The sequence below is a fragment of the Portunus trituberculatus genome, chromosome 29 (genome assembly GCF_017591435.1).
Source record: "Portunus trituberculatus isolate SZX2019 chromosome 29, ASM1759143v1, whole genome shotgun sequence".
NCBI classification, from domain to species: Eukaryota; Metazoa; Arthropoda; class Malacostraca; order Decapoda; family Portunidae; genus Portunus; species Portunus trituberculatus.
In genome coordinates, this window is record NC_059283.1 from 1,177,434 (window position 1) to 1,202,356 (window position 24,923).

A 24,923-nucleotide genomic window follows, 5' to 3' on the forward strand; every position below is an offset into this window, starting at 1 on the left:
TGTACGATTAGACCATTTTATTGACATGAAGGGTCTACGGAGATCAGAAAATTAATGAACACAATCTTCACAATTTTAATCACCCCACACAAGTTTCTACAGCTGTATAAGATTACCAAATAGTAACTAGAATAGATATGGAGACCCATGTTTTTAAGGGCATTTCAAGACAGTTTGCAATGTTTTAGGGGAATTTTAAGACAGTTTAACTACGATAAGACCATTTTATTGACATTAGGAAGGGTCTATGGAGATCAGAAGATTAATGGCCACAGTCTTCACCATCTAAATCCCCCACATGAGTTTCTGAAGCTGTATAAAATCACCAGATAGTCACCAGAATGAATATGGAAACGCGTTATGGTACTGAAGGAGGTTAACGTCTCAGCGTCATAGAACTAACAGTAACATTCTCTTGTGGCGATGATTGAGGCTTTCCAGGATGTTTACACGATCCTGATGACAGTTTAACAAGTATTCAAGTATTCCATGTCATCAGCGGGGAATATTCATGAGAAGCTAAGCAATCATCACAGTGACTCGTGAAAAACAGTCCGATAAGGCATTTCAAAACACGAAGCAAGGATATTATTAGTCAGTATTCAGAAACGCTTTACTCTCTCCCCATGACTGCTTTCCAAGGCCACAAAGATGACTAGCAGGGTTTTCAAGAGTGTTTCTCCAGTTGATAATGTTGAAATCTTGTCGAGGGGAAAACAGGACAAGGGCAACATAAATGAGGAAAAAAAGGCCCACTGAGGTGCCGGTTCCCCGAATAGGATAAAGAGAGAGCTAAAAGAATGGGATAAATGTATTGAACCTTCTTTTTAAATGAGTTCAGGTCACTGGAGGATGGAAATACAGAAGCAGGTAAGATGGAAATTTAGATGATGGAAGTAAAGATGGAAATACAGAAGATGGAAATAAAGGAGATGGAAATACAGAAGATGGAAATAAAGATAAAAAATACAAGAAATAAATACAGAAGATAGAAATACAAAGCAGGCAAGATGGAAATACAGAAGCAGGCAAAGAGTTCCAAAATTTACCAGGAAAAGGGATGAACAATTGAGAGTACTGGCTAACCCTTACGATCGAGACGAATAGACAAATAAATAAACAAAACAACTAAACGTAAAAAAAAGAGAAAAATATGAACTAACCTAAGTAAATATAAACAAGTAATAAAAATAATAATAAACGAAAGAAACCCATCAAACGAAGAGACAGAGACGCGATCACGTGCCGCTGTACAAATTACCCGGCTTATGGCTACAATGAGGCTAACGATTCCACGCTGCTCGATTCGCTGTTCCTCGTAAACGTGCTTGGGTCTTAGTGTGATGGCCAAAGTTCCCCAGTGACTACCCAAGAGGAGATGCCTTGCTCTGATTCACGCCATTACGGTAAACGGTGGATAATTGTGGGTCGTGTATGACCAACTTCAGAGCCACTTCCCTTGACGTCACCGGCCAATCCACGTTAGGTTAGGTGAGGTGAGGTAAGGTGAAGTTAGGTTAGTGTGAGGTTAGGTTGGGTGTGGTGAGATAAGGTTAGGTTAGGTTGAAGTTAGGTTAGGTTAAAGTTAATGTGAGGTGAGGTTAGATTAAGTTAGGTTAGGTTACGTTAGGTTAAAGTTTGGTGAGGCGAGATGAGGTTAGATAGGTTAGGTTAAATAAGGTTATTGTGAGATTAGGTTAGGTTAAAGTTAAGTTGGTGTGAGGTGAGGTTAGATTAAGTTAGGTTAGGTTAGGTGAGATGAGGTTAAGTTAGGTTAGGTTAGGTTAAATTAGGTGATGTTAGGTAATATTAAGGTAAGATTAGGTTAAGTTGAAGGTAGGTGAGGTGAGGTTAAGTTAGGTTAGGTTAAAATTGGGTTGGATTATATTAAGCTAGGTTAGGTTACTTTCGATCACTACCCTACATAGTGTTCACAACTTCATTCAGTCTCATAACTTCTAACTTTCCTATAACAAACAATGCTGAACTTTCACCTCACTCACTCTCTCATAACCATACCAAGAATAACAACTTTCCCATTACAACCTCTATAATCCCATACCACATCAATTAAATAAAAGAAATAACAAAAAGAAAGAAAAATATTGCTTGATACACTGACCATAAGATTTCCGTATCACCTTTTCCAGCCCCTCACAACCATGCAGAGGATAACAGCTTCCCCATTGCAGCGCTACACAATATCACTAAAAAGATGAATAGATAAAGAAAAAAAATAATTATGGCTTGGTACATTGACCGTAAGATTTCCGTGTCACTGGAGCCACAGCAACAACAACAACTACAACAACAAGCATACAAAGAATAACAATTCCCCATTAAAACGCTACACATCCACAAAATAAAGGAAAATAATAAGAAAAGAAAAACATTGCTTAATACATTGACCGTAAGATTTCCGTGTCACTGGAGCCACAACAACAACTACACCCGCCATTAGCAGGACCCATTAGGACGCAGAGAGGCCCGGCACTTGTCACAGAGTCAAGGTGGGACCGGAAATTATGGCTCCATCTGGGCCGGACCCTTTTCAGATCAGTGCCAGGGAACCCAGCGGTCGTTAATCTGCCTGACCTCTCCACGCCGGACGAGAGCCAAGTCAGGTCCTGTTGGGTCATGTCAGAACGTATACTCAGTTACTCACCGATGAAATAGTTGCTTCCGACCTGCAGGAGCCGCGGGGTGACTGTGATGACTCCCTCAGGGCCGCTCTCCCCGACCTGCGAGCCTTCTCTGGTGCTGCACGACGCCCACTCCGACACGGTGGCCTGCACACAAACACTCACTACAACACCCACCATTTTGGAGATAAGATTATACACTGCAATTATTCACTGGCTCCCGGACAAGACTAACTCCAGTGTCAGCATTTTAAGAGTGGGAAAAATGCATAATAGAGTGAAATATGAGAAGCGGGGAAATGGAAGGGAAAGGAGAGCGTTGAGGAGGAAAAGCATCACTACACTATTATTACCGGTATACAGAAATGCCTTGCTTTCTCACTTCACCAATTTTCCAAGGCCACAGAGACAACTAGCTGGGGTTTTCTAGACAATTTCTCATTATGATAAACTAGAGATCTTGTTAATCTATCACCAGAATCATAGAAATACTCTTAAAAATATGATCATCTTCAACTGGAGCCTTTGAGAGAGAGAGAGAGAGAGACTCGTATTCAGAAACACTTCCCCTCTCTACGACAATTTTCCAAGGCCACAGAGACAACTAGCTGGGTTCTCTTGACAGTTTCTCCTTATGATACACTAGAAATCTTTCCAATCTTTCACCAGAACCATAAAAAAATACTTTAAAAAAAAAACACGGGTATCTTCAACTGGAGCCCTTGGAAAGTAGTGATGGAGAGAGAGCAAAGCGCTTCAGAATTCTCCTTAAAATAAACTAGAAATCCAGCCAATCTTTTACCAGAACCATAAAAAATACTCTAAAAAAACACGAGTATCATCAGCTGGAGCCCTTGGGAAGCAGTGATGGTGAGAGAGCAAAGCGTTTCAGAATACAGGCCTTAAATCCTAAGCCTAGAATTAAACTCCCTTGTGTGTGTATCTGGTATGGACGCTTGGGATAAATTCAGAGCCTCCATCCATCAGACGTGAGTGAAATACAACCTGACACATTAGTTAATTACAACCTGGAGGGGAATGAGCTTTACAAAATAATGGAGGATGTGAGAGGGGACGCAACACTAAGACCTTATTCTTTAAACACTGCACTTCCTGCCTCGGCTTGTTACGGCCCTGTACACCCCGAGCTATCAGGTCCTGTAATGAGTTGTCCAAGTCTACAGGGAAATCTGACTCGAGAATTCTACGTTATTGAAGGGAAACGTGCTCATGGATGTTAGGAAAATCATGTTTGTGCTTAAAATAAAAGAAAAAAGAAGAAGGATGAGGAGGAAAAAAAATATAGTCCTTATGAACGTACAGAGGGTGCACATGAGTTAGGAAAATCATGTTAATGGTTAAAATGAAAAGAAGAAGAAGAAGAAGAAGAAGAAACTGATAGTCCTTATGAACGTACAGAGAATTTAAGAACATGTAGCTTTCAATGTTTGCGTCACTCTACAAAAAAATCTGACAAGAATTCTATATTATCAAAGGAAAACGTGCCTATGGAAATTAGAAAAATGATGTTTGTAGTCTTTGAACATTCAAACTGCTAGTCATAAGAGGCTCGTATTCTCAAACACTTCTGTGCTTCACTTCCACTACTTCAAAAGGCTTTATCTAAATCGACAATTTTTTTTTTTTTTTTTTTTTAGTGTTTTTACTGTTCTAGAGGAAGTGACAAGATTTCTACATTATTAACTGGAGAAACACTCTTGATAATCCGGCTAATCATCTCTGTGGCTTTGAAAAACAGTCATGGTGGGAGAATAAAGCGTTTTTAAGGTGTTTTTACTGTTCCAGAGGTAGATTGACAAGATTTCTACATTATTAACTGGAGAAACACACTTGAAAACCCCGCTAGTCATCTCTATGGACTTGGAAAACAGTTGAGGTGAGAGAGCAAAGCATTTCTGAATACTGGCTTCAATCTGGCTAAGCTCTGGCGACTACTGGCAATCCATAGCAGAAGGGATCTATTTTATTCGGTATCGTTCTAATATCTTACCTTCCAGAGGGTGAGGGGTGACATGGCGGTCTGGTTAGCCGTCCCGTTAGGCTGCTGGAGGCTGGACACACCACTCTGGCCCCTCTGTGTGATGTGCCTCACTTCTACCTCCTCGTCTTCCTCTGCAGTTGGCAAAGGTTTGGACGGGAAGCGAATACCAGTTTGCCGCTTCCTCCTGCTGGGCATGGAGGGATGGGCGGGGTGGTCGACACGGCTGAAGATGTGGGTGTGGTTGGAGATGGGGTGGTGGGGGAGTGGAGTGTGCGGGCGGCGTGTTGGGTGTCGGCTGGGCGGAGGCGGCGTGAGGCTGGGGCGTTGAGTGGACAGGGTGGACATGAGCGGTGGCTTGGTGGTGCTCTAGGGAGAAAGAAAACGGAATGTGATGGTTAACCTCTTCAGTATTATGCCACGTTTTCATATTCCGGTTACTGTTTAGCGAGTTTATACAGCTTCGGATACTTATGTGAGGATAAAAACAGTGAAGACTGGCCATTAATCTTCCGACTTCCATTGATCCTTCCTAATGCAAATAAAATCGTCTTATACACAAAAATCATGGTAAAAAAATGGTCAAGTATATAGGCAGGACAAGAGAGTGTTTTAGCCTTGCAAGATAAAAGTTATTAGTGAAAGGAAAAAAGGAAATAGATTAATGTGAATAGTGAAAAAAAAAGAGTAAAACCAGCAACAACCGAGAAGACTGAACTACATCAAAAGGAGGCCGTTGTAAAGGCAATCCCCGACTCTACATCCGATCCGATCCGAGGCCAAACGATTAACCATTTCCCTTTAGAAATATGCCTAGAAAATAAAAATGTCACTTTATCGATTCACATGAGCGTTTTAGGTCTATATTATTCGTGGCTCTTATTGTTTCCCGCCTACGTAATGTCGAGAGAATATTCTTACCATAAATCTTCATATGAATTCGATTAAATGTCATATTCAGAAATGATTCCCTATCACTGCGACCATTTTTAAAGACTATAGAGACGAATAGCCGAGTTCTAATGCGTATTTGTCCTGTCGATAATACAGAAAACTCGTTAACTTGCCACTAGAATTAGAGAAAGACCCTTAAAAACTCGTGTCACCAATTAGAACCCTTTGAAAAATAGACCACAGTGACGATTAGCGGAGTTCTAAAGAGTATTGGTCCTGTCGATAATGCAGAAAACTTGTTAACATGCCACTAGAATTAGGGAAACACCCTTAAAAACTCGTGTCACTTCAATTAGAACCCTTTGAAAACAGACCAAAAAGATGATTAGCGGAGTTCTAAAGAGTATTTGTCTTGTTGGTAATGCAGAAAACTCGTTAACATGTCTTTAGAATTAAAGAAACACCCTTAAAAACTCGTGTCACTTCAACTACAACCGTTTGAAGATAGTGAAGGTGCGGCGCGGAATTGTAGGTCTAAGTATCATATTTTCCACCTCCATGATTTTGTCCGAGAATTTCTTTAATATTTAGCCACATGTTTAAGATCTGGAACTGAAAAAAGACAAGTAAAGAATGAGGAAACACGAGAAAACAAACACGCAAACTGTCAACTCAATAATTTGTTAAGGAGTGTTGCTGTCGTAGTGATGAAAAATGACGGTCTTTTACTTTGAACGAATATGACTTGGCTGTTCTCTCTTACATAAAAAAAAAAAAAAATGCTGTTAGTCATCATATATTAACGCATCAAATGAATAAAACCAACTTTAAAAACAAAAATAGGCTAAACAAAAAAATATCGTACTTCATCACAAGTTTTACGTAATTAAACTTCCTTCCATCACTCGCTTGCTAAATGAAGATCTGTAATACTCAACTTAATACCCAGATTCTGAAACACACGGAGCACATCAGTAAATATTCACACAGCGAGGGAAGTTAAACAATATATAGCCTGGGTACGATATTTAGCAAGAGTCACGTGACGTTAGAACTCTATCACGTGACCAGACGAGCAAGGAGGCGAGGACACGAGCGCGGAGACAAGAGTGCAGTTTTTATTACGTGTTATTTCCGTAATCCCTTCATCTCACGTGTCGCGGACTTAGGAGTGACTTGAATATGAAGGAAGTGTTGAAATGTGAGCGTGTGCGTTGTGAGAAGAGCGAGAAGACAGAGATAAGGAGGATAAAAGGTAAGCTTGTTTGGGGCACCTGACGACCACGTGGGAATGAAGGTACGGAGAGAGAGAGAGAGAGAGAGAGAGAGAGAGAGAGAGTAAACTATCTATTTAAAATCATTGATACCTTTTTTTCCATTTATATTTCCATTACTTAATTGAATATTGACTTATTTTCATTTATTTTGTTTTTTTATTGTTATTCGTTTACTTCTTCATTTTCTTTAGTGAATATTCTCATTTTTTATTACTTTTACTGCTATTGTTACGGTTTTATAATATATTTCACCACTTGTATACCATTTCATTAATATTTGTTGCTTATTTATTTATTTATCTATGCAATCAGGTAAATCAAAGTCAGACAGGTGAATGAATACCGGTAAACATTCTAGATTACAATAAATAAAAAAAAAAAAACAGGTAAATTTAGGTTAGGTTAGATACAGGTAATTATATTTGAATACATTATACACACACACACACACACACACAGGTAATTAGGATAGGCTAGACAGGTAAATATAATCAGGTGAATTGAAGTTAACTAAGACAGGTGGATGTATTTGGCTTCACTCAGTAGGAGCAAGAGGACGTGTGTGTGTGTGTGTGTGTGTGTGTGTGTGTTAAATCAGCTGGCCTCAGAGGAAGGGGAGTCGCTGTGAATGTTTGACGTGGTTCTGGCAAGCCTGCGAATACTGGCAAGTGATTCTAATGGAAGTATTTAACATTTCCTTGCCACTTTTTCGTTATATTATTGATTTGTCATTATTTTTACTGATATTCATTACTCAATTTCATTACCTGACTATTTATTTATTTATTCTTTTTATATACATAGCTTGACTTGATCTTAACCCCTTCAGTACCATGACGCCTTGCCATATTCATTCTGCTTACTATTTGTTGATTTTATACAGCTTCAGAAACTTATGTAGGGGGATTAGAATAGTGAAGACTGTGGCCATTAATCTTCTGACCTCCATAGACCTTCCTTATGTCAATGAAACCGTCTAATCATGGTAAAAATGCGTCCCAGTAATGAAGGGGTTAAACTTTAGTAATTAGCTTAGGCCATCAGGAACAGCTTCAGAAACTCATGTGGGGGATTAAAATAGCTAAGACTGTGGGCATTAATCTTCTGCCTTCCATAGACTCAATAAAATGGTCTAATCGTACACAAATCTCATGGTAACTGTGTCCCAGTACTGAAGGGGTTAAAATAGTGAAGACTGTGGCCATTGATCTCTGACCTCCATAGACCTTTCCTAATGTCAATAAAATGGTCTAATTGTAAACAAATCTCAACGTAAAAATGCGTCCCAGTTATGAAGGGGTTAAACTGTTTAGCTTAGGCCTCAGGAGTTACTACTGATCCACCAAAGCTTTGTAATTCTGTATATATCTCCTACTAGGCCTATTTTTTTTTTCTTAGCATTCCGTCTTTTACTTTCAAAAACCTAATTCAGATTTTATTTTCTAAGCCTAACACTTAAAAATTCAGTTTATATCTACTACGCCTATTTTTTTAGTATCTTGAATTTTTAGAGCCTATATTTTATTTTATTTTATTTTCAAGGTCCATTACTCCCTGCATATTATTTAGTAGGCCTAATTTCTACAGTATATTATTAACAAAACCCAATTCTGATTCACATAATTTGAGAGCCTAATATTGCTGTAACGTATCATTATTTGTTTTGATTTATGTAACAATTTATTTATTTATTACACTCCATTTATTTATGTATCACACTATTTATTTATGTATCACGATTTATTTATTTATTCACTATTTATTTATGTATCACACTATTTATTAATTATGTAGCACACTATTTATTTATTTATATTTTCACGACGGGAAGCTGATTTCCCTCTAGGCTCGTATCTGTCTGTTTATCTGTTAATGGACGTATTTACAGATTAATTTGTTTATTTATACCCTTGCAATCAAAACCATATGGTCTCTCAGGCTGGTGTCATTCATGTATTAGTTTGTTGATTTATAGCTACAATTAATCCCCTCAATACTGAGACTCATTTTTACCTTGTTTTTTTGGCATGATTAGACGATTTTATTAGCATTAGGAACGATCTATTGGAGCGAGGAATTTTTTTATGTAAGAGGGAGAACTGCAAAGTACAAAAGAAAACTATATTAGAAAAAAATGCCCACTGGAATTGCAGTCTCCTAAAAGATTATAAAGAATTAGTCAAAAGAATGGGACAAATTTCTTGACACTCACTCTCTCTCTCTCTCTCTTAAAAGAAGTTAAGTCGTAGGAAGATGGAAATACAGAAGCAGGTAGGGAGTTCCAGAGTTTACCAGTTTGTTTATATTTTCACTGTCTTTTGGCTGACTCTATCGGACGTGCAGGAGGACTGGCATGTAAGTGGGTGTTTTTGAATTTTCTGTTGCCCTTGACCGGCTTTCCCCTCTTACATATATATATCAAAAAAAAAAAAAAATGAGGTTTCGGTGTGACAGGTGTGGAGGTGATGGCCGCGTCAGGTACACTGTGGTAATAAGTACACCTTTATTACCTGCGCCACCACCTGCACTGTTTTATTTACCTGTCAGACCGATTTTTATTATTTTGTCTTTTTATCTTGCATTCCGTCCAGCACTCCATTATCATATTTCAGTATTCTTTTGTTGCTGTTTTTCTTGTTTTTAATATTTTATGGTGCCTTTTATTACAACGCTGGATTTCGTTGCGTTTTGCTTACTCTTCATATTTTACGTTGGATTTTTTGCATTGTTTTATTATTTAACGCTTTTAGTTGTGTTTCCCTTGTTTTGTATCCTGGAAGTCCTTGTATTTACACTATCCCATGTTTTAGTTCTCTCTTTTGTTTCGTTCATTATATCAACGTACAAATGTTTAATTCCAGAATTTTCACCGATTTTGTTATTTCATTCAGCAGTTTAACATAACTTAACATTCATCCGAGTTTCACGTGTTATTTCATTATTTCATCTAACTTCAGCAACGTATGAAATTAGCACTTTTTCCCTTCCTTTTTCCTGGTATTGCGTGCAGTACTTCAGCGGTCCATTTGCGTATTTCATTGTTTTGCAGCAGCAGCAGCAGGAGCAGCGTGCAGCCACAGGCCAGTGTAATGGTGGGCAGAGCGAGGGGACTCCTGCAACGTTTGGCTTAATAGTTTCCAGTAATGACCGCTAAAAAAGAGCCAAACTTCATACATGACTGTGAATATTGGATTGCCCCGGTGTGTGTGTGTGTGTGTGTGTGTGTGTGTGTGTGTGTGTGTGTGTGTGTGTGTGTGTGTGTAGGCATGCCAGTCCAGTAACTTCATTGTCCGCTAGAATTTGCACGAGTTTTCTTTTTCTTTCTTTCAAATGTCGAAATACACGAGGCGCGAAAGCACAAAACAAGGCCATTTAACTCGGAAAAAATGCATAACGCAATTAATTCACCTCTCATTCCTTTGTTGTTTGTTTCTAATTGGCCAGCTTTCCTTTGGTGGCACACGAGGAACATTCAACTCTGCTTTGACTACTTCTATAGGCTCTGTGAGGAGACTGGCAACTGAGTGGACCTTTTTTCTTTATATCATAGTTGCCCTTGGTCAGTCCTCCTCTCTTGCATTAAAAAATAGAATGCTGGAGGTACTACTATGTCAATTGAAGCTCTTTGGCTAACTCGACTTATCTTGAAGGGAACTGGCAATCAAGTGGACATTTTTTTTATACTTTTTGTTGCTTTTGGTCAGCTTCTCTTCTTCCATAAAAAGAAAGACACACGCGGCACGATCTTAAGCTTACTGGTGAACCTTTCATAAGCAACATGTTTTCTAAGTTCAGTTCATTGTTGCTGAGTATCATAACGCGCTTCCATATTCACTCTGCTTACTATCTGGTGATTTTATTCAGCTTCAGATACTTCTATGGGGGATTGAAATATTGAAGACTGTGGCCATTAATCTTCTGAACTCCATACACCGCTCCTGATGTAAATAAAATGGTCTAACTCGTGATAAAAAATGCGTCCCAATACGGAAAGGTTAAGGCTGCGATGATCGTATAAAAAAAGTTTAGTTTTAGTCTCTGCAAGAATTCTAGGTATAGGCTTGCTGTGATTTACTACTAACGTTTTCCATCAGCTCACGTCCAGAGAACCTTTCGATTACTACACACACTACACAGAGGTGCCTTAAACTAGCAGGAGGAGGAGCTGTGCCCGCCAGATTCTACACTATATGTAAACTCAATCATTTTCTCTCATTAACTCTTGGCTTCGTGTAGTATATTTACGGAACATTTTCTCTTACTCTCGATGCAAGGAAGTACCGAAGTGTGCATTGGTATATAAAAACAGCGAACAAGTGACTAAGTAAGGACTGTTAACCCATTCAATACTGAGACACATTTTTACCTGATATTTGTGTACAATTAGACGATTTTATTGATATTAGGGAGGGTCTATGGAGATCAGAAGATTAATGGCTACAGTCTTCACTGTTTTAATTCCCACCTAAGTCTGTGAAGCTGTATAAAATCACCAAATAGTAAGCAGAATGAATATAAAAATGCGTCATGGTGCTGAAGAGGTTAAATGCGCAGTGAACCACGAGATTGGTGAACGGTGATGTGCAGTGGTTGAGTCAGCTGGGCCTGGGTGTCGTGTCAGATGTACGATAAGCTACTGCTGTGTACGATAACTTGTAGCACCCCTTTGACTCAATGCAATCACCCTTCTTATCTTTTTAGAGAACCAGCACTCAAGTGGACCTTTTTTTTTTAACATTGTGTTGCCCTTCGCTGGCCTTTTCTCCTACATAAAGAAAAAATACACAAAGTATTATGCATTCTAGTACAGATTCACCCAATTAACTCTTGTGTCTAGTGTTTTCGTGACAAGGGAAGACGAATATCTCGGCGCACCTTCTGTTTATTGCATTACGGCATAAAACATTAGAAACCCGTAACAATTTACCGAGAATCCAGTTTAACTCCTTCAGTACTGGAAGGCATTTTGTACAGTGAATTATTGTGGTAATTAGACGATTTTCTTGACATTAGGAAGGGTCTATGGAGGTCAGAAAATTAATGGCCAGTCTACACTAGTTATTTTAATCCTCACAGTTCGTGAAGGTCTTTAAAATCGCCTAATAGTAACCGGAATGAATATGAAAAAAGCGTCCTGGTACTGAAGGGGTTAAGAACATTTACAGCGGTATCATCCACAGACAGACAAATTTCTTCTCTCCCGATTCAGGTTGCAGTATTACTATTTAACCCCTTCAGCACCATGACACGTTTTCATATTCATTCTGCTTACTATTTGGTGATTTTATACAGCTTTAGAAACTCATGTCGGGGTATAAAATAAAGAAGACTGTGGCCATCAAACATCTAACCTTCACAGACCCTTCCTAATGTAGATAAAATGGTCTAATCGTACACAAATCTCAAGGAATGTTACAAAGAGGAAGAGTTGCTATCACTGTAATGAAGGGAGACTACGAGGTGTGTGTGTGTGTGTGTGTGTGTGTGTGTGTGTGTGTGTGTGTGTGTGTGTGTGTGTGTGTGTGTGTGTGTGTGTGTGTGTGTGTGTGTAGTGCATTTAGTGGCCCTGATATTCTCATGCTCTTCCCCTTTCAGTTAATAATAGTAGTAATAATAACGTTTTATGGTAATGTGGAGTGTTATTACTACGTAGAAACGCTGTGATTATGAGGCGATAATAATAATAATAATAATAATAATAATAATAATAATAATAATAATAATAATAATAATAATAATAATAATAATAGCATGTGTTTTCACTTTAAAATTACATTGAATATAACGCTACAAATAACAACATAACACAACACACACACACACACACACACACACACACACACACACACACACACACACACACACACACACACACACACACACATTAAATTCTCTTCACATTGATTAACTTGAATTCCTATACACATATTAGAGTGAGCAGCAATCTCCTGGGGTGTCCTGGGGTGTCCTGGGGTGTCCTGGGTGTGGAGGGTGTGGAGAGGTGTAGCGAGGTGGGGTGTGTGGTGTTGTGACAGGTAAAAGTGTAGTGGTATTGTGGGGTAACTGTGGTGATGAATGTGTTTAGTGTTGATTGAGTGTGGTGGTGGTGGTGGTGGTGGTGAGAGAGAGAGAGAGAGAGAGAGAGAGAGAGAGAGAGAGAAAGAAAAATGTGTGGCTTTCGTTTTTTTATTTTTCTTATCTTTTTTCCTTTCTTTCATTTTCTATTTGTTTTTATGACGGATTCTCTCTCTCTCTCTCTCTCTCTCTCTCTCTCTCTCTCTCTCTCTCTCTCTCTCTCTCTCTCTCTCTCTCTCTCTCTCTCTCTCTCTCTCTCTCTCTCTCGACACTTTCCTCATCATTACTAATACTCTTCTTCCTGTCCTATTATTATTATCATCATCATCATCATCATCATCATCATCATCATTATTTATCATGACAAACAGACAGACAGACAGGCAAATATTTATGCATCTCGTGTAGCAATAATCCGTAATTAACAAGTAATAATTGGCCTGATCTACAATAAAAACAATAAATAAATAAAAAGGTAATTTATCTATAACTTTTTAACATGAGAGCGTGATACGAGATTACCTGTTATTATTAGTATGCTAGTTGGTAATTGCCTTCAGAAATCACCATCCATCCATTTCAGACACATGGTTTGCTTTGATTTAGAATTGCTACTCATGTATTATTATTATTATTATTTTCATTTATACCATGTGGGCTTTTCACGGGAATTTCTGGGCTAAAGGGGATACTTTTTGGGGGTACATCCTATCTCAAAGCCCACCCGCTAGGAAACCGTTGCCCCGAGTGAGGAAGCCCAACCTACACTCGGACCGTGGACAGGATTCGAACCCGTGTGCTTGGAGACCCCTCGGACCTCCAAAGCACGCATGGTTCCACTGTACCACGGCGGTCCTTTATTTAACCCCTTCGGTAGCATGACGCGTTTCCTTATTCATTCTGCTTATTATTTGGTGATTTTACACAGCTTCAGAAACTCTATTGGGATTAAAATAGTGTAGACTGTGGCCATTAATCTTGCGACCTTCATAGACCCTTCCTAATGTCAATAAAATGGTCTAATCGTACACATATGTCAAGGTAAATGTGTGTCCCTGTACAGAAGGGGTTAAAGGTTTCAATTGTATGTTTAGTTTGGTTATATCACGTTTGGTAGCTTCTAAATTTGAGCCGTATGTGTTTGTTGAAAGAAATCAGTTTCTATTATTTTTTGCATTCTATTCGCTATAAAATTATACGTCCTTCACTATTATTATTTTTACATTTCATACTAACCTTTATTTTATGGTGTTTGATAACTATCTTTAAAACTATCAACGTTGTTCTATACAGACAAATTTAACTATTTTACTAACCTCCTGGTGTGTGGTGGTCGTGGTGGTGGCAGACGTGGAGGACATAGTCGTTGTGGTAGTCGTAGAAGCAGTAGTCTGGGAGGTGGTGGTGGTGGTGGTAGTGGTGGTAGGGGTCGTGTCAATAGTGGTGGTTGGGGCTGCGGTGGTGGTGGTGGTGGTGGTAGTGGCTGTTGTGGTGGTGGTGGGGGAGGGTTGGGGGAAAGCTGGTGGGGTGTAGTCAGGGGGTGTTTGCAGGACTACCTCAAGCGTGTCTCCGTCCTGCAGGAAGACGCGTCTGTGCACTGTGGTGGTCACGCTGCACCTCAGAGGCGGAGTGCACGAGTTGAACACCTGTAGAGAGAAAGAGGCCAAAATTAAACTACTGACTGTACCATGACGCCTTACCATATTCATTCTGCTTACTCTTTGATTTTATACAGCTTCAGAAACTTAAGGGGATTGGAATAGAGAAGACTGTGGCCATTGATCTTCTGGCCTCCATAGACCCTTCCTAATATCAATAAAATGGTCTAATCGTACACAAATCTCAAGGTAAAAATGTGTCCCAGTACTGAAGGGGTTAAAGCAATGACTGTACCATGATGCGTTTTCATATTCATTCTGCTTACTGTTTGGTGATTCGATACAGCTTCAGAAACTTTGGATTCGGTACAGCTTCAGAAACTTAGGATTCGATACAGCTTCAGTAACTGGTGATTCGATACAACTTGAGAAACTATAGATATGATACAGCTTCAGGAACTATAGATATGATACAGCTTCAGGAACTATAGATATGATACAGCTTCAGGAACTATAGATATGATACAGCTTCAGAAACTAGTTAGTGATTCGATACAGCTTCAGAAACGTAAGTAAGGGAATTGAAGTAGTGAAGAGTGGCCATTAATCTTGTGACATCCATATACAGTTCATCATGTAAATAGAATCAATCGTCTAATCATGTCGAGAACTCAAGGTATAAATGCACCCCAGTACTGAAGGAGCTGAACCACTCACTAACTATATCTGTATTTTCCTAGACTTGCCTTGCTATTATTTCCTTTCACTTTCCTTTTTACTTGACTTCTCTTCCTATGTTTCTTTCTTTATTTCTTTAACTTTGCTTTCCGTTCTCTCCTCCTCATATTTCACATTACCTTTATTAGACATGCCTTGCTATTAATTCTCTTTTCTTCCTATGTTTTTTTTTCTTTATTTTCTTTAACTTCGCTTTCCGTTTTCTCCTTTCCTTTTTATCTTATTCTGTTCATTTTGTTACTTTCTTTTCTTTCAAACATATCTTATTTCCCATTCCATTAAGATTCCTCATGCTTATTTTCCCTTTCTTCCCCTTCCCTTCCTCTTCTTTCTATTTCCTTCCCTTCCCTTCCTTTCCTTTCCCTCTCGTCTCCTTCACTTCCCTTGAATTCCTTCCGCTCCGTTCCGTTCTCTTTTCTCTTCTCTCTATTCCCTTCCCTTCACATCCCTTCACTTGTTCTTCTTTCCTATCCTACCCTTTCCTTCCCTTCCGTTCTTTATGAGAGCAGAAAGGCAGATAGGTATTACAATCATGTAGTAATAAAGAAGAGACCTATTTTTTTTGCATATTTCACTTCCTTCAACAAATATTGCGTAAATAAGAGTTTTGTGTAAATTCTGAGTTTTGACATGTAAAAAGCTGAAAACCGCTCAAAATAACACGTTTTTGTTACTTTTATTACTAGTAGCAGTAGTAGTAGTAGTAGTAGTAGCAGTAGTGGTAGTACAATATTCGTAGTTTACTGACAAACTCGCAAAAACCAATAGGAAAGACGGAAAGAAAAATACCTGTAGTAATTGAAATGGCAGATGTTACGGAGAGAAAAGTTTTAGGAGGGGTGTGTTTGGATGAGAGAGAGAGAGAGAGAGAGAGAGAGAGAGAGAGAGAGAGAGAGAGAGTAAAAATGTTTGGTGGATAAGCTGTAACGAAGGAAAATGCATTATTGCTGCAGTAACATAAAACTTGCGGCAGTACAAACAATACTATATCCGAGTGCTGTAAAATGGCGTCTCTCTCTCTCTCTCTCTCTCTCTCTCTCTCTCTCTCTCTCTCTCTCTCTCTCTCTCTCTCTCTCTCTCTCTCTCTCTCTCTCTCTCTCTCTCTCTCTCTCTCTCTCTCTCTCTCTCTCTCTCTCAGACTTGTATTTTATGTAATTCCATTCTTTAAAGACTTTTCGTGTGTGTGTGTGTGTGTGTGTGTGTGTGTGTGTGTGTGTGTGTGTGTGTGTGTGTGTGTGTGTGTGTGTGTGTGTACATTATTACTATGGTTATTATCGTTATCGAGGTCTTGTGCATGGGCGTGAGGGGTAAGATGGCTATGACTCTCTCTCTCTCTCTCTCTCTCTCTCTCTCTCTCTCTCTCTCTCTCTCTCTCTCTCTCTCTCTCTCTCTCTCTCTCTCTCTCTCTCTCTCTCTCTCTCTGTGTGTGTGTGTGTGTGTGTGTGTGTGTGTGTGTGTGTGTGTGTGTGTGTGTGTGTGTGTGTGTGTGGGAGGGCAGAGTATTGAATGTCTGATGGCGGTCATGTCATTATCTTCACTTTTGTGGTAGTTTGTGGTAGTTTTTATTATAGATATTTGGATTATTATTGTCATTTGTTATTTTTATGGTAGTGTTGTTGTTTTTTGTCTTGTTATCTGTTCTCTTTCTTCTTTTTCTTATCTATTCTCTTCTTGTTTTCTTATTCTCTTTTATTTTCCTCCATTCTGCATTATTATTTTTCTTGTTCTTTGCATCAGTTTTTCCTTTTCTCTTGTATTTCATTTTCTTTCTTCTTTTATCTTTCTTCTCTTTTCTCCATTCCTTTAGTTTGTCTTTTCTCTTTTAATTTTCCGTATCATGTCTTAAGTTTGCTTCTCTCTCTCTTAATTTCCTCCAATTTCCTTCTTTCCTCCTGCTCTTCCTTTCTTCTTTATCTTATTTTCTTTTTATTTTCAATCTTTCCCTTACCATTATTTTACTCATTTTCTTTGTTTTCATTTTCTCAGTTCTATTTTTCCTTTTATCTTGTTTCCACTTGTTATCAAACCTTCCTAATTCTCCTTTTGTTTTCTCTACTAGCGTGTATTTTGCTTATCTGCCTTCATTCTCTCCCTTTCTTTCCCTTCCATCTTCATTCTCCTTTCCTTCTTCCTTTTATTCCTCTTTCCTTTACACTTACTGTTTCCAGCATTTGTTATTTTCCCTCCTCTTCCTTCCATTCCTTCCGTCTCTTTGTCCCTCATTTCCTCCTCTCCTTCCTCTTTCCCTTTAGCCTTCTCTCCCTCACCCTTCTCTCTCTCTCTCTCTCTCTCTCTCTCTCTCTCTCTCTCTCTCTCTCTCTCTCTCTCTCTCTCTCTCTCTCTCTCTCTCTCTCTCTCTCTCTCTCTCTCTCTCTCTCTCCACAAACACATATATTGGTCATGACACACTTTGTCTTTCCTGTGTGTCTAATATCACACTAGTAGCCGCGTATTTACACACACACACACACACACACACACACACACACACACACACACACACACACACACACACACACACACACACACACCATTGACTCGCAGACGTATCTTACATATCGCCATAAAGTCCATAATTCTCTCTCTCTCTCTCTCTCTCTCTCTCTCTCTCTCTCTCTCTCTCTCTCTCTCTCTGCCACGCCCCAAAATACACTGCCAAATCACCTTATTCGTTGCCAAGGCAGAGAGAGAGAGAGAGAGAGAGAGAGAGAGAGAGATTCCATGTTATCCGTTTTCTTATTTTTTTGTCTTACTTTTTCTTCCTTGGTCTTTCTATTCTTCAATTTTTCTTTTCTACTTTTCTGTTTGTCTGTATGTCTGTATGTCTGTCCGTTCGTTCGTTCGTTCGTTCGTTCGTTCGTTCGTTCGTTCGTTCGTTCGTTCGTTCGCCTTTCCGTCAGTCTATTTGGCGTTCCTTCACCCGGTCATTCCTCTTTACCACCCACGACTCTCTCTCTCTCTCTCTCTCTCTCTCTCTCTCTCTCTCTCTCTCTCTCTCTCTCTCTCTCTCTCTCTCTCTCTCTCTCTCTCTCTCTCCATATTGTTCCTTTCTTTTCCTTTTGTTTTTATTCTTCCTTTCCTATTTTCCTCTCGACACCTCATGAGAAATAGTACTCTCTCTCTCTCTCTCTCTCTCTCTCTCTCTCTCTCTCTCTCTCTCTCTCTCTCTCTCTCTCTCTCTCTCTCTCTCTCTCTCTCTCTCTCTCTCTCTCTCTCTCTCTCTCTCTCTCTCTCTCTCTCTCTCTCTCTCTCTCTCTCTGCCCAGCCAGACTAGCCAGCCACACTCTCCTAGTCACCCTTGTTCACACCATAACTTTCCTTTGTTTTCCAGCTCAAATTCATGCCAACTGTGGATGGAGCGCTGGCTGTGGATAGAGTGTGGGTACTGGTAGGGCGGAGGGAGGGACGGAGTGTGGTATGGGTCTATAGTATGAGTGTGTGGGTGTCTGTTGTTACCTTACTCGCTCTATTACTATCTCTGGGTACTATTACTATTTCTGTGGGTACTATTTCTATCTTCGTGGGTACTGTGGGGTGAGCGAAGGACGGAGTGTGGTGTTGGTGTGGTATGTGTGTGGGGGTGTGTGTTTGTGTTACCTTACTTTTACTATTACTATCTGTAACATCACCTTCTCCTGTTTTTTATGTATGTTCTTGTCCTTCATTCTTCTGTCTTGTACTTATTCTCACTATCTCTCTTTCCTCTCTTTTATTAGCGAGTTCTTGAAATATTTCCTGTATAGGTTAGATTTTGATATTCTAACTAGTTTTCTGTCTCTTGTTCCTCCTTTCTTGCTTTTCCTGTCTTCTTTGCCTCATGTAGTCTCTCCTGTCTTACCTGTCTTCTTTTCACTTATTCAGTCTTTCTTTTGTCTTCCTTCCTTTTACAGTGTCTTCTGTCGTTGCTTCATTATACACCCTGATTTATTTTTAGTCTTCCTTCTACTTTTATCCTCTTTCCTGTCTTCCTATATTCATCCTCTCCCATCTTCTCCTCCTCCTATTTTCTCTTTTATCATTGTTTTACTCTTCACCCTGTTTTATCTTTAGTCTTTTCTCTCTCTCTCTCTGTCTTTCATGTCTTCTTTGTCCCATTTATTCTCTCCCATCTTCTCTTTCTCTCATTTATTGTCTTTTTTTCATTGTTTCACTCTTCACTCTTTCATTTTTTGTATTCTCTCTCCTGCCTCTCCTTTTCCTGTCTTCTCTTTCTTCCTTCCTCTATCTAACCTCTCCCATCTTCCCTTTCTCTTATTTACTTTATCTTCCTCATTGTTTCCCTGTACATCCTTTTATTTAACCCTTAGTCTTCCCTTTCCTCTTCCTTTTCCCTTCACCGTCTCTCTACTTCTTCCAATTCCACATTTTTCTTCTTTTCTTTCTATCTACAACTTGTATAGGAAATTTAGTACTCTAGAAATTCCCCCTTTATTTGTAGCTGTATATTGGACAGAAGTGATGGTAACCCCTTGGAAGGATCGCTTATATAAAGTCGTGGTGAATTTAGGACCCTATTTCGTGTCTCTCGACTCGTATATAGGAAGACAATGGCTATAGCAATGCCCTAAAAGAATTGTATGTGTGTTTGTCCCTCTGAGTATTGAAAATAGATGGGAATACATAGATAAGCTGACAGGGGAATAAATTAAAACAAGGAAAACTGTTCTATTTCCCGTAAGGTATGAGAGAGAGAGAGAGAGAGAGAGAGAGGAGAGAGAGGAGAGCGGTATGTGCGTGTACCGTGGTAAAAGAATAAGTACATACAGATAAATGGAAAGGGAAACAGTGAAAAATACTGGATAAAAGAGATACTGATGAATGAAAGGAGAAATAGTGAAAATAATAAGTTAAATAGATATTAATTAGGGACCAGTTGTAGGAAAAGACGTCAATAAGGTAGAAAGGAAAGCAGGAAGAAACAAAGGAAAAAAAATATTGATAAAGAAGGAAGAGGAGATATTAAGAAAAAAATGAACAAGAAGGAGAAGCTAATGAATGAAGAATAAGAAAGAACTAAAAAAAAAATGTAAGAGTAGAAATAAAGAAATATGAAAGCAAAGAGAAAGGAAACAAGAAAAGGTGAAGAAGAACAAGAACAAGAACAAGAACAAGAAGAACAAGAAGAACAAGAACAAGAAGGAAAAAGAGAAGAAGTAGAAAAAGGAAAGGAAGGAAAAGGAGGAGGAGGAGGAGGAGGAGGAGGAGGAGGAGGAGGAGGAGGAGGAGGAGGAGGAGGAGAATAAGAAAAAGAAGGAAAGAAGAAGAAGAAGAAGAAGAAGAGGAAAAGGAAGAACGTCCAGAATATTCGTGGCTGTGTATACTTTCATGGTTGTGTCTAATTCAGTTTCATGTCCCTCGCTGGTGTTCCTTTTTTTACATTAAATAAAAAAGACGGCGTTAAAAATCCCTAACTTAATTAATCAAGACTTTTACACGCACCTGGAGAGAGAGAGAGAGAGAGAGAGAGAGAGAGAGAGAGAGAGAGAGAGAGAGAGAGAGAGAGAGAGAAGAAAAAAGCAATTACGCGTGTCAAATGAAGTCTTTGTAGTCGATCTGTTGTTATTAATCTTGTGATTGCTGTTTGTTCTGTACGTCTGTAGTGTGTGTGTGTGTGTGTGTGTGTGTGTGTGTGTGTGTGTGTGTGTGTGTGTGTGTGTGTGTGTGTGTGTGAGAGAGAGAGAGAGAGAGAGAGAGAGAGAGAGTGTGTGTGTGTGTGTGTGTGTGTGTGTGTGTGTGTGTGTGTGTGTGTGTGTGTGTGTGTGTGTGTGTGTGTGTGTGTGTGTGTTTACCTTTTCAAATCTGACTACATTAACTCGCTCATCGAAGTCTAAAAAAAAAAAAAAAAAAAATTACATCCCTTCTCGTCACATTTTTCCCTTGTCTTGTAGTTCTGCATGGAAATTAGTCCAATTAAGACTCGTATTTACCTTCATATTGACACGGAAAACGTTCATCCTTGAAACGTTGATTTTTCTCCACTCCTTCCTTTGCATCAAAAATCTCCAAACGTTTGTCCGCTGAAGGTTGGTAAAGAAGAACATTTGGAAGCGCAATTTGAAAGGCAACAATGAGTTCTGAAGAGGTGTACTGGTGAAAGAGGAAAGGAAGGAGGAGGAGGAGGAGGAGGAGGAGGAGGAGGAGGAGGAGGAGGAGGAGGAGGAGGAGGAGGAGGAGGAGGAGGAGGAGGAGGAGAGGTAGGAGGAGGAGGAGGAGGAGGTGGTGTAGGAAAGTTTGTAATGAAAGATCAATATCGTTAAGCAAAGGAGGAATACTGAACGAAGGATAGGCAAGCACTTGAGTACACTTTCAGGTGAATAGAATGAGAGAGAGAGAGAGAGAGAGAGAGAGAGAGAGAGAGAGAGAGAGAGAGAGAGAGAGAGTCGATATATTGGGAAGTATAAATTAATGTTACTGAAATAAATGAGAGAAGTATAAAAATAATTAACCATTTTTTGTATTAGTTTATAAGCTTGAGAGAGAGAGAGAGAGAGAGAGAGAGAGAGAGAGAGAGAGAGAGAGAGAGAGAGAGAGAGTCGATGTATTGGGAAGTATGAATTAATGTTACTGATATAAATGAGAGATGAAAAATATTAATAAATAATCAACTCTTTTTGTATTTGTTGATAAGCTTTGCGTGGATATTTGCGAGCCTTATTTGCTTATGTATTAAAAATTATGCTTATTTATTAGTCTATAGTTAGATTTCCGTTTCTGTACGTTCGCTTTTTTATTATAAATTATTTTTCTATTTTTTTCTCATTAAAATGGCGATGATTATTATTACGTCAGTATCATCAGTAACTTAGTAATTAGAAGCCATCAGTGCTGTCAGTAGGGACTTTAGTGCTATATAGAGCTTTAAAGGAAGACGTGACATGTATGGATTTTAAATTACAGAATTACAGAAACGTCCTTAAAAACTCGTGTCACTTCAACTACTGCCCTTTGAAAATAGACTACAGGGACGATTGACCATGTTCTAAAGAGTATTTGTCCTGTTGATAATTCAGAAAACTAGGTAACATGTCACTAAAATCACAGAAACACCCTTAAAAAACCGAGTTATTTCAACTAGAACCCTTTAAAAACAGACCACAGAGACGATTAGCTGAGTTCTAAAGAGTCTTGTTGATAATTCAGAAAACTAGTTAAGATGTCACTAGAATCACAAAAACATCCTTAAAAACCCTTCTCCCTTCAACTAGAGGTTAAATAGTGAAGATAAGGCTCGGAAGTGTCTCAGAATACAGGCCAGTGTATCTTCCCTTCGTAAATACACACAACGTCTCTCAATCAGCGGAACACGTGACCTTTTGACCTTTTGTCTGATGGACCGTGGCGTCGTTACCTCAAACCGTGACCTTTTTTTTCTTCATTATTACTCTTGACCGTGACCTTTGAGCCGCGCGGATAATAATGGCGTGAGACATGATACTGAAGTCATTAGGGTCCCGCCGACGCCTTATGAGAGAGAGAGAGAGAGAGAGAGAGAGAGAGAGAGAGAGAGAGAGAGGTTTTAGCGTGGGAGGAGAGAAACTTGGGTTGGTTAATTAATTAGTGTGTGTGTGTGTGTGTGTGTGTGTGTGTGTGTGTGTGTGTGTGTGTGTGTGTGTGTGTGTGTGTGTGTGTTGAAACTAGGAGAGAAATATATAGATGTACAAGAAAGTTATAAAGTATTAGTTAGATATATTTTGTCACGTGTTGTGTGAAAATTATTAGAAAGCCAGCAAACAAGACCGATCCGGGAGTAATTACGTGAAGGAAAAGGAGCAATTAGGCAATTCACAACATGTAATTTCCCATAATTCACGTTGGTTGTAATTACGGTCATTTTCTTCTGGACAATTTGTCGTTTGAGGAAAGGAATCGAACGAGACTCATTTATTTTCGTTCACTTGTGCGAGGGTGGGTCCGCTTCACACACACACACACACACACACACACACACACACACGAAAATAATTAAGATGTATGCGAAGGAAACATGAACATTAAAAAAAAATAATAAAAAGAAGGATGCAACGAGATAACTGCCAGAAAAAAAAGATTAAAAGAAAGAAAAAAGAAGAGAGAAAAGAAAAGGAAAGAAAAATAGAACAGCAAGACTTGACCTTTAAAAAAAAAACACCAAAAATACAATTACCAAACATACCAGTCACGTATCACATAGTATAAGACGACATACTCTCTTAGACAACCCTTCCTTTCTTAGCCAGATGATCACATTTACCCTTTCTCTCTACCAACCACCTGCTATGCTCTATCCACCCGCTCCCTGGTCAGAAGTAACCCGAAATAACCCACGTCAGTAACAGAGGCGGGGAGATAAGCTAAGATAACCTTGTGATTAGCGTAGGATGAAAGGAAGAAGGCGGAGGTGAGTCGAGTTTGCTTGTTAGGTGAATGGGAGGAAGCGAACAGGTGAGGGAGTTAAATGTCAGGTTGATTAAAAGGAACATTACTTACCATTACAAAAAGGAGGTTCACATAATTACAGACGAGTTATTTAGTATTATATAGAACTTGGCCCCTGCTGAAATCTCTCTTCAGTAGTGATACGGGAGGAAAGAAAAGAGAAGGAAGAGGAGAAGGAGGAGGAGGAGGAAGAGGAGTAAGAGGAGGAAGAAAAAGGAGACATGGAGAAAAGAAAACTAACTTAACCTAACCTAACGTAATCTGTTGAGTATTGCTGACCACTTGGCATGGAATGGAGAGGGAGAAGACGGAAAAGAGTTAGGCCACATAATTAGATACGGGTTATTTAGGATTTCATAGAAAACCTCTGCTCGAATCACCCTTCAGCAACGATACTGGAGGAGAGACAAGAGGAGGAGGAGGAGGAAGAGGAAGAGATGGAGGCAACGAGCAAACTTAACGTAATTTAATCTGTTGTATATTGTCTTGTTGACGATTTGGCATGAGGTGGAGGAGAAGGAAAAGGAGAAATTAGGAGAAGAGGAAGACGACGAGAAGGAAGAGGAAGACATGGAGGAAACGAGCCAACTTAACGTAACTTAATCTCTCGTAGTATTGTCTTGTTGACGATTTGGCATTAGCTACAAAGGGAGGAAAGGAAGGAGGAGGAGGAGGAGGAGGAGGAGGAGGAGGAGGAGGAGGAGGAGGAGGAGAAAAGGGAGACAAGGAGAAGACAGGAAGAAGACTAAAGTAATCTAACCTAACGTGATCTGTTGAATATTGCTGACGATTTGGCATGGATGGAGAGGAAGAAGAAAGAAATGAGGAGGTTGAGCAGGAAGAGGAGGAAAAAGAGGAGGAAGAAGAGGAGAAGGAAGAAAAGGAAGACGAGTTAGTGTAACCTAACCTAACCTAACCTAACCTAACCTGACCTGACCTGACCTGACCTGACCTGACCTGACCTAACAATACCTAACCCAACCTAACCTAACCTAACCTAACCTAACCCAACCCAACCTAACCTAACCTAACCTAACCTCGTAACCTACCCCCGGGCGCCGTATCTTGTCCTGAAGTCAATAGGCGACAGTCTGAGTATGTTATTGATACCCCTGGTGGGCCATTCTATCCTCTCCGTTACGCCACAACTGCCCGCCGCTGGCTCGTATTGATGGCCTTCTCCCAAACTGACCCAGAACTATGGAGCGTACGGTAGATAGATACAGAGGTTGCGTGTGGAAGAAGTACTTATCTGCGAGACTGGAGATCTATTGAGTGTACCGTT

General features: G+C 39.5%; 1 protein-coding gene across 4 annotated transcripts in view; it reads right to left on the reverse strand.

Moving 5' to 3' along the window:
* The window catches only part of LOC123510534, a 286,238-nt gene that overhangs the window by 67,060 nt on the left and 194,255 nt on the right, over window positions 1-24,923 (reverse strand). For all 4 annotated transcript variants that reach the window (XM_045265786.1, XM_045265784.1, XM_045265787.1 and 1 more), the window contains 3 exons: window positions 14,204-14,533; window positions 4,654-5,010; window positions 2,666-2,789 (listed from right to left, as the gene is read on the reverse strand). In XM_045265786.1, the coding sequence (XP_045121721.1) occupies window positions 2,666-2,789; window positions 4,654-5,010; window positions 14,204-14,533 (811 nt within the window). The remainder of the gene's footprint in view (window positions 1-2,665; window positions 2,790-4,653; window positions 5,011-14,203; window positions 14,534-24,923) is intronic.